Source organism: Lethenteron reissneri, chromosome 65, assembly GCF_015708825.2.
Source record: "Lethenteron reissneri isolate LAM-NWPU_2019-01 chromosome 65, ASM1570882v1, whole genome shotgun sequence".
Classification (NCBI taxonomy): Eukaryota; Metazoa; Chordata; class Hyperoartia; order Petromyzontiformes; family Petromyzontidae; genus Lethenteron; species Lethenteron reissneri.
In genome coordinates, this window is record NC_083843.1 from 4,217,825 (window position 1) to 4,231,593 (window position 13,769).

Below are 13,769 nucleotides of genomic sequence, written 5' to 3' on the forward strand. Positions count from 1 at the left end.
ACAACAATCAACGAAAAGAAAGAGATTTTGAACGCGTGCGGGTCGCCGGCCCGTCCCGGACGAGCGGCGGCCACCCTGCAGACCGAGAACGCGACGTGGTTTTAGGAGCGACGGGATTAAAACCGCCCGTCGCTATTGGAGGCCCGTCAACGCCAAGGTCCGTTTCCCTGAGAGACCCGAGTCCGGGGTGTCCCGCAACCGTGTCTGTGGTGGGGTTGGAGGGGCGGTGGGGCCAGGTGTCCCCGCAGCCGTGGTAGCCCCACCCAGAGCAGGGTTCGCTGCCTCCGCCAGTGTCACGGCTGGTTCGTCTGTAGAAGGCACGACAGGCGCGCTTGCAGGGTCAACAGGCATAGGCAGAGGTGCGTCGGCAGCAACAGACACCGGCAAGGCAACATCAGGAGATGACGCATCCATCCGCGGGGCCACGTAGGGTTTCAACCGAGACGTATGGACGAACCAGCGCCGAGATCTGAACCGAACGCGCGCGGACTGCGGGTTAGGAACCTCAATAAGCGTAACCGGCCCCTGCCATGGTTTATGCAGCTTAGGGGAGGTTCCTGGCCGCACCTGCGGACAATGCAACTAGGCCATGTCCCCCACCTTCCAGGGGCATTTCCCCTTTCGAGCGTCGAGCGCAACGTTCGTTCCGGGCCTGGGTCTTGGCAGTAGCCAATCAGGCCCCCTCCCGCGCCTCGGCGACGCGGCGAACAGCGTCTTGAATGTAGTCGGGGAGAGGCTTACTAGGGCCTCTCGCTCCCGTTCCCAGCTATACGTCCATTGGCGGCACAGAGAAAAAACGGAGAATACCCTGTGGATGCGTGAGGCGTCATCCGGTATGCCGAGAGTACCCCAGGGATATGCAAATCCCAATCAGCTTGCTTCTCGTTAACCGTGTGACATAGCATGGCTGACAGCATCCGATTTAGCTGTTCCACCATGCCATCCGTCTGCGGGTGGTAGGGAGATGTACGGATCTTCTTAGTTCCCAGAGCAGCGCATACCTCGCCCAACAATTTAGAAGAAAAATTTCGGCCCTGATCCGTGAGCAACCTCTCCGGCGCCCCTTTGTCCATCACATATCCAAATAGAAAGGCGTCCGTAATGGACGCCGCCGACTGGTCGGGTAAGGGCCAGGCCATCGGCCAGCGGGAGAGATACTCCACTCCAACTAGCAAGAATTTATTGCCTCTAGCGGATGGTGGGAAGGGTCCCAGAATATCCAACGCCACCAACTCGTTAATCCGAGACACCTATATAGACTGCACAGGCGGCACATATGGGTGTTTGGGCGGCTTTCGCCGGGCACACTCGGGACACGCGCGAATGTGTCCGACGACATCCGTCGTCATGCCGTGCCAGAAGTAGTCTCGCTGCAACGTCAACAAGGTTTTCTGCACCCCCAGATGAAATAGAGTGTCGCAGTGCAGAGTCCTAATCAATTCGTACCGTAACGATGACGGTACAACCAGACGCCAGCGATCGTGTAACCCCTTCCTCCACATCAGCAGTCCGTCACGGAGAGCGGCCCCCGGCGTCCCTCCGGAAAGCAGTCCCCCCCCTCCTTTCGCAGCCCGACTCCGCAAAGCCCCCAACGAGTCGTCAAGCATTTGTTCGCGAATCCACACCGGCCGCGGCAGGTTCAGAACCCCATCGGCCGGTCCTGGGCACACTGGAGCCTCAGGCACCTCCACCGCTGACACAATAGGCCGAGGGGGTTGCTGAGCCGGCCTACACCTATGCGTACCCGACGCGCAAGCGCAAGGGGACCCTTGAGGCAATCTGGAGAGCGCGTCCGCATTCGCGTGCCGTGACCCCTTCCGATGTTGAATTTGGAAAGAAAACTCCTGCAGGGTTTCCAACCATCGTGCCAGTTGGCCAGATGGTTGGTCAACCTTCAGAGCATATTGTAAAGCCGCATGATCCGTGCGCACAATAAACGAACGGCCGTAAAGATACTTCCGATATTGGCGGAGAAAATAGACAATAGCCAAAAGTTCGCGGCGAGTAACGCAGTAGCGGGTTTCTGCGGGGGACAAGATGCGGCTACCGTAAGCTACCACGCATTCTACACCGCCCTTGGACTGTGACAGAACGGCCCCGATCCCAGTGTCACTCGCGTCCATGTCCAAAATGAAAGGGTGATCGAAATCGGGATAGTCTAATGTTGGCGCCGTCGCCAAACGATCGCGTAGGCCCTTAAACGCCGCTTCCTCTGGCGGTCCCCAACTGAACCTCCGTCCTTTACCCATAAGGAGGTGCAGAGGCCTAGCGATCGTCGCAAAATTGGGAACGAACCTGCGGTAATACGAAGCAAACCCAAGGAAACGACGCACAACCCCCACCATGGCCGGGGTTGGCCAGTTGCGGACGCACGCCGTCTTCTCCGGGTCCGTGGCAACCCCTTCGGCACTGACTATGTGTCCCAAATAGCGCAATAGGTGACATTTCTTTGGTTTAAATTTTAGATTGGCGGAGCGCATCCTAGCGAACACCGCCTCCAGTCTCTGTAGATGTTCGTAAAATGTGCGGCTAAAGACGATGATGTCGTCTAAATATATCAGACATGTCTCTCACTGCAACCCCGTTAATACCAGCTCCATCAACCTTTGAAATGTGGCGGGGGCAGCATTTAACCCCATCGGAAGACAATTGAATTGAAATACGCCCTGCGGCGTACGGAAAGCAGTCTTTTCCCTCGAGGGCTCATCCAGGGGAAGTTGCCAGAATCCCGAAGAGAGATCCAGCGTTGAAAAGAACTTCGCACCCGACAAGGCATCGAAGGAATCATCCATACGCGGCAGGGGGTACGCATCCGCCACGGACACCTTGTTTAATTTGCGGAAGTTGACGCAAAATCGCAGATTGCCGTTTTTCTTTTTCACCAGGACTACCAGCGCGCCCCATGGGCTGTTAGACCGGGATATAATGTCTGCCGCCAGCATGTCCTCCAATGCTCCACGAACATGGTCCCGCTCCGCCGGGCTCAACCGATGCGAATTCAACCGAATCGGAGCAGCGTCCCCCGTTTCAATGTGGTGGGAAAGCAGGGAGGTGCGTCCCAAGTCAAAATAATCCAAGCTAAACACATCGGAATAACTCAGCAACAGCGCGCGAAGCGCGGATCGCTGTTCCCTGGTCAGGGATGAATTCTCCCCGCACAACTCGGCAACCCATCGATCATCTTGGGCCGTAGGGTCCGAAACTCCCCCTACCACGTCCCAGCGGCACCGGTCGTCATGGGCCGTGAACGCTGTCGTGGCATGAGCCACAACCGTTCCGGCCTGCACGCAAACATTCTCCGCACTCCCATTTAGCACTTGCAAAAACGGCGGCTGCCCCGGCCAGACAATGGTTTGCGCCCCAACCAACGACGACCCGCCCGTTATGGTTGCGGACGGTGATAACAAAACCCCAGGCGCTCCCTCTAGACCAGGCACCGGTTTCCGATATCGCAAAGGGATAAGCATCTGCGAACCAGGTGGAATGTCAACAGATACCTCGGACTGCGCCTGCACCTGGAAGACCGGAGCGGGCCCCCCCTAGGGCGACGGCAAGAATGACATTTTTCGACCCCCTGGTAGTTCAATGCAATTTTGATTAACCCTTATTTGAATGGGCATTTTAGCCAGAAAATCGGTCCCCAACAAACATGGAACCGCAAGGGACCTCGAAATCAACACAGTTCCTGAGGCCGACACCCCCCCGATGGATATATTGGCGTCCACCTGGCCCACAATGCCCATACTTCCCCCGTTCGCTGCTATGCAGGAATCATAAACCGGTCGCACCGCCCCCGGCGGGATGCCCAAAAGATGGAAAATGACATCTGAGATAATCGTCGCGGACGCACCGGAGTCTACCAAAATGCGCACGTCGACCCCTTGTATAGAACCCGGCACAGTGGACGAACCGGTAGCGGCCGCAACTACCCTCCTTGCCAATTTGCGCCACTGCGTTAACGAGCGACACAGGTCAGTCGGTGGCTTCCCGCTGTTAACGACACACGGACCGCGCGGCGATGGTGATGCATGAGGTGACAAGCCTTGCCGGGTGTCTGGTGCGCACCGACTTGCCTGTTCCGGAGGGTCCTTCCGCGGCACGTCCGCGACCGAGGCCTCCTGCTGGGGCGGTCCCGGGATACGGGCCCAACAATCCCTGGCGAAATGGCCTTTGCGGCCGCAGCGAAAACACTCGACGTCGTTGCGGCGCACAGCACTCCGTCTGTCCCGACGCTCCCGCGTCGGCGGTGCAGACCGCGGCCCCGGCCCTCCCCGGACAGACCACTGCGCGGAGGCGGCCGTCAATCCCTGCGGACCCCCGTCGTCAGGAATGTAGACCGCCTTCTTGGGATCCCAACCCATGGCACCCCCTTCGACGATGGGCCCCCCCGTCCAAGCTGTCACCTGTTTTCAACGACGAAGGTTAAACTGGGCATCCAAACACTTAGCTGCAGCACGTGACGTCAACTTCTCATGGCCGCACACCGGCATAGGGATCCCCAAGTCTCTCGATTGTTCCAGCATTTTGCCCAATATAAGGGGTTCCAACAGGTCAGGCTACAACTCAGGGTATGCGGCCATGGCCAGTTCCAGAACGGCACCCCTGAATGCCACCGGCGACTCTTCTGGCGCCCGCTGTCGCTGAACGAATCTTCGGTGAGCGTCATCCGGAGGCTCGTACGCGTCCGCCATTTCCTCAAAGACCCCTTTCAGTGTCTTCTTCTTGTCGGCCTTGATGGAGCGGAAGAACCTGACGGACTCATCGTCTATAAGCGTTCAAAGTCCAGTATATCCTGGTGGAAGCGCTTGCCTTGCTCCTCCTCGTACGCTTCCATGTTCTCCTTGAATCTATCAAGATGAGCATCAAGGATATGGACTTTGAGGGACATCATACAGCCCATTGTGCCTCAGTTTGTCACCAGAGTCTCAAACAGCTCCACATAGATTTCCAACTTGTGATTGCTCAGGAAGCCACGAACCACTGCTACAGAGCTGTTACAAGCCGCTTTCTCCTTGCTAGTGAGCTTTTTGGGAATTCATTACACTCCAGGATCTTCTTTATCTTTCTGAGGCAAAGGTCAAAACCGGCTTTGACCTTTGCCTCAGACAGCTTAGGGAAGAAATCTTGAAGGTACTTGAAGGCTGCCAACTCCTTATCTACAGCTCTGACATTGTTTCATAAGGCACAATTGGATGTGCAGTGGCTCTCACTTGACATTGTTCCTCCCCACGGAGAACTCGATCCTCACAGCTCTGCACAGATGAATGTATGACTTGCTGTACTGCCATATCATGGCCACCTCTTAGCCTGTAAAAATAAATCTGGTATTTCCAGATAGCCCCCCATCTTAGCACTAACCAGGCTCATATCCAGAGTATCTTCCAAGATATGACAAGATTGGGTACATTGACTATCGATTAAAGAATGTGGAATTACCAGCACTGTTTCATGACCTCCAGTGGAAATGAACACTGGACCATTGGTTACTTGAGAATGTTAACGATAAGAACTTTATTTCGTCGGTTTGACTATCTAAAACCTGATTTTGATATTGTGATGAATTTCCGTGTGCAGACCATGCCAAGGAATTTGGAGGAAAGTTTGGAGTCCAGACTGACAGGCTGGATACGGTAAGCAGCATTGTGCACCATACAGATCTGACCCTAGCTCGATGTTATTTTTTCCAAACAGAACATTGTAGATCTTCATTTGAAGCTGTCAAGACTGCAGGAATACATACTCTTTGGTTCTTTTGGTATAGTCACGTAGGTAGAAATAATAATAGATCATGACGTTTCAATCGCAACACACGCAACCGTCCTCAGGTGAAAACATATACAGCAGGAGAACTGCTGGGGCAGGAAAATATAGAGAGAGAGCTGCTGTAACAAGAGGTTGCAGTGAGGGAAACAAGTATTGATTGCTTCTGTGAACAGGTGTTTTTTATATAGGTAGGAGCACTCCCTTTAAGAGTGTGCTCCTAATCTCAGCTCGTTACCTATATAAAAGACACCTGGGAGCTAGAAATCATTCTCATTGAGAGGGGGTCAAAAACGTATTTCCTTCATTAAAATGCAAATCAATTTATAACATTTTTGACATGCGTTTTTCTGTCTCTCACTGTTCAAATAATCCTACCATTAAAATGATAGACTGATAATTTCTTTGTCAGTGGGCAAACGTACAAAATAAGCAGGGGATCAAATACTTTTTTCCCTCACTGTATCACCAACTCTACCTGCCTCCATCACCCACTGTTGGCGATGTAACCATCTCTCACCCTCACCTTGTCTCACCCACCACTTATTTCACCTGCGTTGTTGTTTCACATTCACACGCACGGCTATTGTTCACTCGTCTTTCATCCATCTTTCTACATCCCCCTCCCCAAGTGGTCTGGAGGCACAGCGTGGTGCAATGCACAGGCATCATGGCAGAACACAAAAAGACTGACGGCCGCTCCTCAAGGCTTTTCAGAACAACCAGAAATGTACTTCCCCAAGTAGATCCCATTGTCCTAGGAAGTTATTTGTTTTCAAGGGCGACTTTGCCAGAAGACAACATAAAAGCGTTCTATCATTACATACCCACTGACTGGCCCAATCATACAGTCATGCAATCACACGTTCACTTGTCCTCTCAATCAACCACTCACTCACCCACTCACTCACCCACTAATACACCCACTCACTCATTCACCCACCCTCCCACTCGCCCACTCATTCACCCATCCTCCCACTCGCCTACTCTCTCACGCATACTTCAGAATCACTTCCCTGACTAGTGCAAACTGGGCTAAGAAACTCTTTTTCAAGGTCGATCCCGCCGGCAATTGTGGGCAAGTTTTTTTGTCGTTGGCCCTCCAAAACTCTTTGCCTACCATAAAACCCAGCAACGAAAATAACTAAAAAAGCCATTTTTTTTAAATGGCAAAAAAAGAAAAATATACATTTCAAGAGCCACTACAATGCAGGTCATTACAAGACGTGGGCATGTGTCTTGCACTTCTTTGGCACCGTACTTAGCCAACCGTTTTAATCATAGGTGCGGGAGATCGAAATCAAACTAAATACAATAATCATCAGTTTTAAAGAAATTAGTTTGTTAATCTCGATTATTTAACAGCACATAACTCTAGTGGCTTCCTAACCAAACCGGATCAGTCTTGCACTCAGACGACAGCTGGTGGGATGCGTTGTGCATGGCTTGTACGAGTGACAGAACTGGCGAAACCTGCATTTCTGTATGGGGGTGTTTTTTTGCAATCAGGTTGATGGGTTACATTTTGAAGGCATGTTTTAAATTCTGCATGAAGCTCATTCTTGGTTTATTTTCCATGCGTCAATCGGTGCCATGGACACCCTTTAGCTAATGAGAGGTTCCATCTGGGGAGACATTTCCCAGGTGAAATATTTTAAAAATTTTACCACTAGCCACCCTCATTGCTTTGGAAACGGTGGTTGTCTTGCATGTGTTTAACTTGCATAAGGGGTAAAAACAAGTCAGCTCAGCTTGTGAAAAAATCAAATTAATCCGTTAAGGAGCAAAGAGTTGCGGGATGGGAGCAAATATCGTTCCAACAAAGACAACTCGCCCACCACTCGCACCAAATATCATTTATTTCAACGGTTCCTCTACTTTGTATTCATTTATTTTACGATGTATATATTTTTCATGTTGTATATTAATTGTGTGTTGTTTCACTTTATTTTTCCCATTCAGTGTTAGCTGCTTAGGTCGTGATGGGTTTTTTTCAATTATTGTTCTTTGCCCTTTCTACAGTCACCGTCCTGCTGTAGCATGCACCGATGCTTACTTTAGTGAGGGTGATACTGTATATGGTCGCGGGACATGGATGAAGGGGGGGCCATGGTGAGTGTGGGGGCGGGGTGTGGGCTGGGAGGCAAAATTGTGAAACCGAGGGTTAGCTGGGAGGCAACGACGGGAGCCGAAAATTAGGCTTTGTGATGTAGATGGTGGAAGTAGATAAGCAAGCTAGGATTAAGCCGCATTTTGTTATGCAATGCGCAGGCTAACAACGTATGGAGTTCAAACTGATATGTGCAAGCTAAAAAACAACTAGTGGTACACACTACCATGGCGATGGTAGTGTGTGAAACTGGGGGTAACAGACTGGGAATATGGACATGTTCATGAAAATAAATCTAAACCGGCTGTCTAGCAGTAAACTGCCCGGTAGCTAACGTTTAACATGGTTAATTACATCTTTTCAATGATTGCACAATTTGAATCCATCATCTCTGTTGAAGTTACGTCTATGTTTGTATATCTGGATGGCTTCATGGACAAATCTTTGGTAGTATCCAGGAGGCTTGCAGAGCACCTTGGTATCGGAGATCACAATGTCATGAGAACCAGCATCATTTTAACAGTGGTCGGCTACGGCCGAATAATTCGTTCTGCCATGTTTCAGATCCAACTTGTGCTCGCGAATGCGATCAGAAATATGTCGTTTCGTTTCCTCGATGTAACAATCCCCACAGGTGCAACTTAGTTTGTAGACACCAGGATAATGTAAGTCAAGAATGACATCCTTTACGGATGGGATCAGATCACGGATCTTGTGTACTGTACTGAATCGGACCTGGATCTTGTGTTTGTTTAGAACTTTGGAAATCTTTTTGGTAATGCCTGCTATGTATGGCAACGTTTTTGCTGATGTTGCTAACATGTTTCTTAGGATTCTTAAGGATAGTGGCTATTTCAGCTTTCGCAACGTCCATTTGGATGTGTCCTAAGCCTTTAAGGGCTACATCGATATGGGAGATTATATCTTCTACTGGGATATGTTTACGGGTAACTGCGAAATTCAGCCCTTTAGCTAGTATCGTTTTTAGATTATCAGAGATCGGGATGTTACTTTGATTGATAACGATCTTGTTAACATCTAGCTTTGTAATGCGTGGTTCTGGTTTCTTCTTTGCTAGGAGGTTGAATTTAGCAATCAGGTTAGCGTTACATTTGGTTGACAGTGAATCAGCAGAGGATGCTGTCAACACGGTCCCAATTGGAAGGGGACATTTTTTGTGTTAACATTAAATCATTAAATCTACATCACAAAGCCTCAGTTTCGGCTCCAGTCTTTGCCTCCCAGCGCACTCTCGGTTTCCCAACTTTGCTTCTCAGCCCACACCCCGCCCCCACACTCACCATGCCCCCCTCTCCCTCCATGCCCTGCGACTATATAATCCCTCGTCACAGCCATCTCTGAGACACACTTAAGCGTTTGTGCTTTCACTACGTTGTACCCACCTGAAGAAGGACGCTTGTGTTGCGCCCGCAACGTCGTGATTTAATTTAGTTGTTTTTTCATTATTATCTTTTTCTTTTATTTCATACTTTTTACCTACGTGACTTTACCGAGGAAACCAAAGAGTATGAATCCTTGCAGTCACGAAAACTCCAAATCTAGAAAAAATTGGGCCAGTATGTAGATGGGTGAGTTAATGGTGGAAACCATCGGACGGAGTGGGGTACCTTCTTTATGGATTTTTGTAAAGCCATAAAATCTGAGTGGTCTAGCAGCCGAAGGTTTTAGAGAGAGCTGCTTGGTCGGTTCAATTATAGAAGTCGAATTAGTGATGATACTGTTGGTTTTCGTAGCCAGGCGGTTGGTAAGATCTCTATTGATTTTGGTATAACTGCCATCATTAAGAAGGTCCTGCACTTTGTTGTTGTAAGTGGTTTCATCCATGATGACAGTGGCATTGCCCTTGTCGGCTGAGAGGATGACAATGTCATCTCTCTTTTTGAATTGAGCGAGTTCAAAACGCTCGTCCTTGCTGATGTTGCTAATGGGTTTCTTAGCATTTTTGAGGATAGCAGCGATTTCAAATCTTGCAACGTCTGCTGGATATGTCCCAAACCTTTGAGGGATACGTCAACCTGGGCAATGAAATCATCCACTGGGATGTGGTTTGGGGTGACTGGGAAATGTAACCCTTTAGCTAGTACCGATTTTAGGCTGTCGGAAATTGGGCTGTTACTCTGATTAAAAACAATCTTGTTAACATCTAACTTTTAAATGTGTCTCTGGTTTATTTTTTGACAAGAGGTTGAATTTTGCAATCAGGTTAAGTTTTCCTTACAGTTGACATTGAAGTAGCTGAAGAAACTGTCATGTTATCTACATGGTCCCAATCAGATGTGGACATTTTATCTGTTAATGATGAGTGTGATTGTTTGCACACGTCCTGCAGCAAGGAATATTCCCCTGGTCGGTCAGCAGCTGCCCAGGAGCACCTTTGTCCAGGACATAGCCCTGGAGAAAGGCCTCCGTGATGGCTGCAGTGGACTGGTTGGGGAGTGGCCAGGCCATAGGCCATCGAGTGAAGTATTCTACCTCAACCAGCAGGTACTTGTTACCCCGGGGAGTGGCAGGGAATGACCCCAGGATGTCCAGCGTGACAAGTTCATTGATGCAGGACACCTGAATGGATTACAAGGACGGCAGGCAGGATGGCCTAGCTGGCGGCTTCCGCCGTGCGCACTGGATGCAGCCCTGCAGTAAGTTGGCCACGTCCCTTGCCATGACCGGCCAGAAGAAGTCCAGCTGGAGCATGGCAAGGGTTTTATTCACCCCTAAATGCAAGAGGTGCTCGTGGACAACCCAGCCAGCCTTTCCCCGCAGGGGTAGTGGGCACAACAATTTTGTATCAGCGCGAGCTGCCATCCCATTTCATTAAGAGGCCATGCGCAGGGTGAAGGACGCGAAGCCTTCGCGACTCCCACTCCCATTGGACTGTCCGGCGCGGCGGCGTAACATAAGAAGGGAAGCATCCTCCATTTGGAGGCGCCCCCAATCAGCTAGGTACAGGCCGAGTAATGCATCCTGTGCGACCATCCTGTCAGTTTCCGCTGGGGGATTCACCCCTGAGGTAACCACATCAGCTGCTGCTGCGAGGGGCAGGGGCAAGCTAATCATCTGGCTGCCTGCAACGCCCTGATCCAAGGAAACATGAGCACTTTCTGCCTGTCGGTAGACACGACAAGGCGTCGGCATTAGAATGTTGGGTTTCCCTCACGGTAGATAACAGTAAACGCGTAGTCCTGGAGGACCTCGAGCCAGCGAGAGAGTTGACCGGATGGCTGGTCAACCCTTAATGCATATTGCAGTGCCGCGTGGTCCGAGCACACGGTGAAGTGCCTACCATATAAATATGACCGGTATTGCTGTATAAAGAAGACAATGACCAACAGCTCATGGCAAGTAACGAAATAACGTTGCTCCACTGGAGATAACACTCTGCTGCCATATGCAATCACGCGTTTGACTCCGTTGACGACCTGAGACAACACCCCGCCAATGCCGGTGTTGCTGGCGTCCGTTGGTGAGGATTGATTGTATGGATTAAATTAGGGCAACATAGGGGTAGGGCATTTACCAAAGCATCGCAAAGCGAATTAAATGCGGCCTCCTCCACCTCCCCCCAATGGAATTTTTATTTTTTGGCCGTCAGTGCATGGAGGGGCTTTGCAATGGATGCAAAACCCGCTCGGAGCGTCGATAATAAGACGCGAAGCAAATAAAATGTACTTCCCCCACCAACGTGGGGGTCGGCCATGAGAGAATGAATTCTGTCTTCTCTGGGTCAGTGGCAATGCTCGACTAGCTGACAATGTGCCCATGGTAATGCACAGATTCCCGCAGGAAGTGGCATATATGTGGTTTGAATTTCAGGTTTGCCACTCGCATTTTACCAAAAACGGCCCTCAAGCGTTCCAGATGTTCCTCGAATGTACGGCTGAAGATGATAACATCATCTACAGTAAATATATCAGGCATGAATCCCACTGGAGCCCAGCGAGAACCAGTTCCATCAATTACTGGAACTTTGCTGGAGCCGAGTGGAGACCCCTGGGCAGCCGATTCAAATAAAAAAATGACCTTGCAGCGTACAGAAAGCAGTCTTGGGTTTTGATGCCTCATCGAGGGGCAATTGCCAATACCAGGACAAAAGGTCCAGCTTCGAAAAATAGCATGCTCCCACTAAAGCATCTAGCGACTCATTCATACGAGAAAGTGGATGCGCGTCGGCTACCGAAATTTTATTAAGCCAATGGAAATCGAGCACAAAATCTTAAGCTACTATCATGCTTTTTGACGAGAACAATCTTGGCCCTCCATGGGCTGGTGGATGGAGAAATTATGTCCGCGGCTAACATGTCATTAACGGCCAACCTAACATGCTCTTTCTCAGCCAGGCTCAAGCGGAATGGGTTCTGCTGGATGGGAGCAGTGTCCCCCATGTCAATATGATGGCTCAGCAATTTAGTACATCCAATGTCAAATTTACTTTTACTAAAAACGTCGGAAAATTCACGTAATAGCACGTGCAATTTTGCCCTCTGAGAGTCAGACAGGTTGACAGTCGACAAGCAAAGTGAATCTATCCATTGTTCATTGAGGTTGGAGTGGGGTTGCGACTGAGGTGCAGCTCCAATGTGGCCCACAACCGAATCCCCCTGGAGCACTGGCGTCGTGTGAGCGAGCACAGTAGCCTGCGGTATGACGATCGTTCGCAACCCGGCATTCAAGACCTGGATGAAGGAATCCCTATCACCAGAAACGAGAGTCTGTAAACCGACCAGCACCAACCCCCAGACCGCAGTGTTTGAAGGACCCAGCAGGACACCCCCTGCCATCGTGCTCACATCAAGAGGTTTACGAAGCCGAAGGGGAACTAACATCTGCGCACCCGGCGGAATGCACACCTTTCGGGACGCCAAAGCCTGAACGGTAGCACAAGCCGTGCGCAAACGAGTGGTGGAAGGCAGGAATGCCATACGCCGGCCGGAGGGGAGTTCAATGCAACCTTGGTCGACCATGATTTTGATTTTTCCGGAGAAATCCCTTCCCAGTAAGCACAGAACGGCGAGGGACAGGGTCTCTAGAATGGGACCCATCAATTTTACGTCGCCAATACAAATCTGGCATGCATTAGTGACCAACTATGCCCAACGACCCTCCATTAGCGGAAAAATATGGAACGACATTAGGATACAGGTGGCGAAATATTTTTGGGAAAATATTATAAATGAGGTCCGAAATTATGGTTGCAGATGGCCCTGTGTCATCCAGCATTCTAAAAGCGACCCCCTCAATGGATCCAACAATGACAGAGGACCCTGCGGCCGCGGCAACTAATCTATGGGCCAAGTTGGACCACTGACTTGATCGGAGGGCCCAATTGGTTTTAAGACATTCCAGCCCCCTTTCGCCCAACGCATGACAAATGTGCAACTGGATGTGATGAAGTGTGCGAGGTGAGAGTGGGGGTCGAAAATGTGTGGTGTCGTGACTTGCCTGAGGCCTCCATAGAGCTGAGGGTGACCGAGGAGCCGAAGACCATGGACCAGGGATGCGGCGTCGAGGCGCCCAGCAGCCCAATGACACTGTGACCCCATAGACTGAAGTTGTAGGAAGTTATGGGTGCTGTGTCTGGCGGCGGAGACATATGTCCCCACTGTCGGAAGTCACATTGACGTGGGCGATCGTCAGCTCTTCAACCCCTTGCCTTAGCCAATACAAAGGCTTGGTTGGGCTGTGACTACTCCGAAGGGTTGCAGGTTTCAGCCGGTGTGGTGCAGGCCACGAGGCCTGTCTCCCGCTGGAGGAGTAAATGCACCTGGATGCATTTGGTGGCATGCAGGGAGCAGAGGTGACCAACATCCACAGCGTGTATAACGACCCACAGATCCCGAGCCAGTGCCAGCATATTTTCCAGCACGAAAGCGTCGATGCCATC

The 13,769-nt window shown here is 50.7% G+C and overlaps 1 protein-coding gene across 1 annotated transcript in view; it reads left to right on the plus strand.

The window, feature by feature from the left end:
- LOC133359443 (uncharacterized) overlaps nucleotides 1–13,769 on the plus strand; it is a gene marked incomplete at its 5' end in the record, with an annotated part of 84,918 nt that overhangs the window by 57,287 nt on the left and 13,862 nt on the right. The window contains 1 exon segment of the mRNA XM_061577853.1: nucleotides 5,575–5,630. Coding sequence (XP_061433837.1) covers nucleotides 5,575–5,630 — 56 coding nt within the window.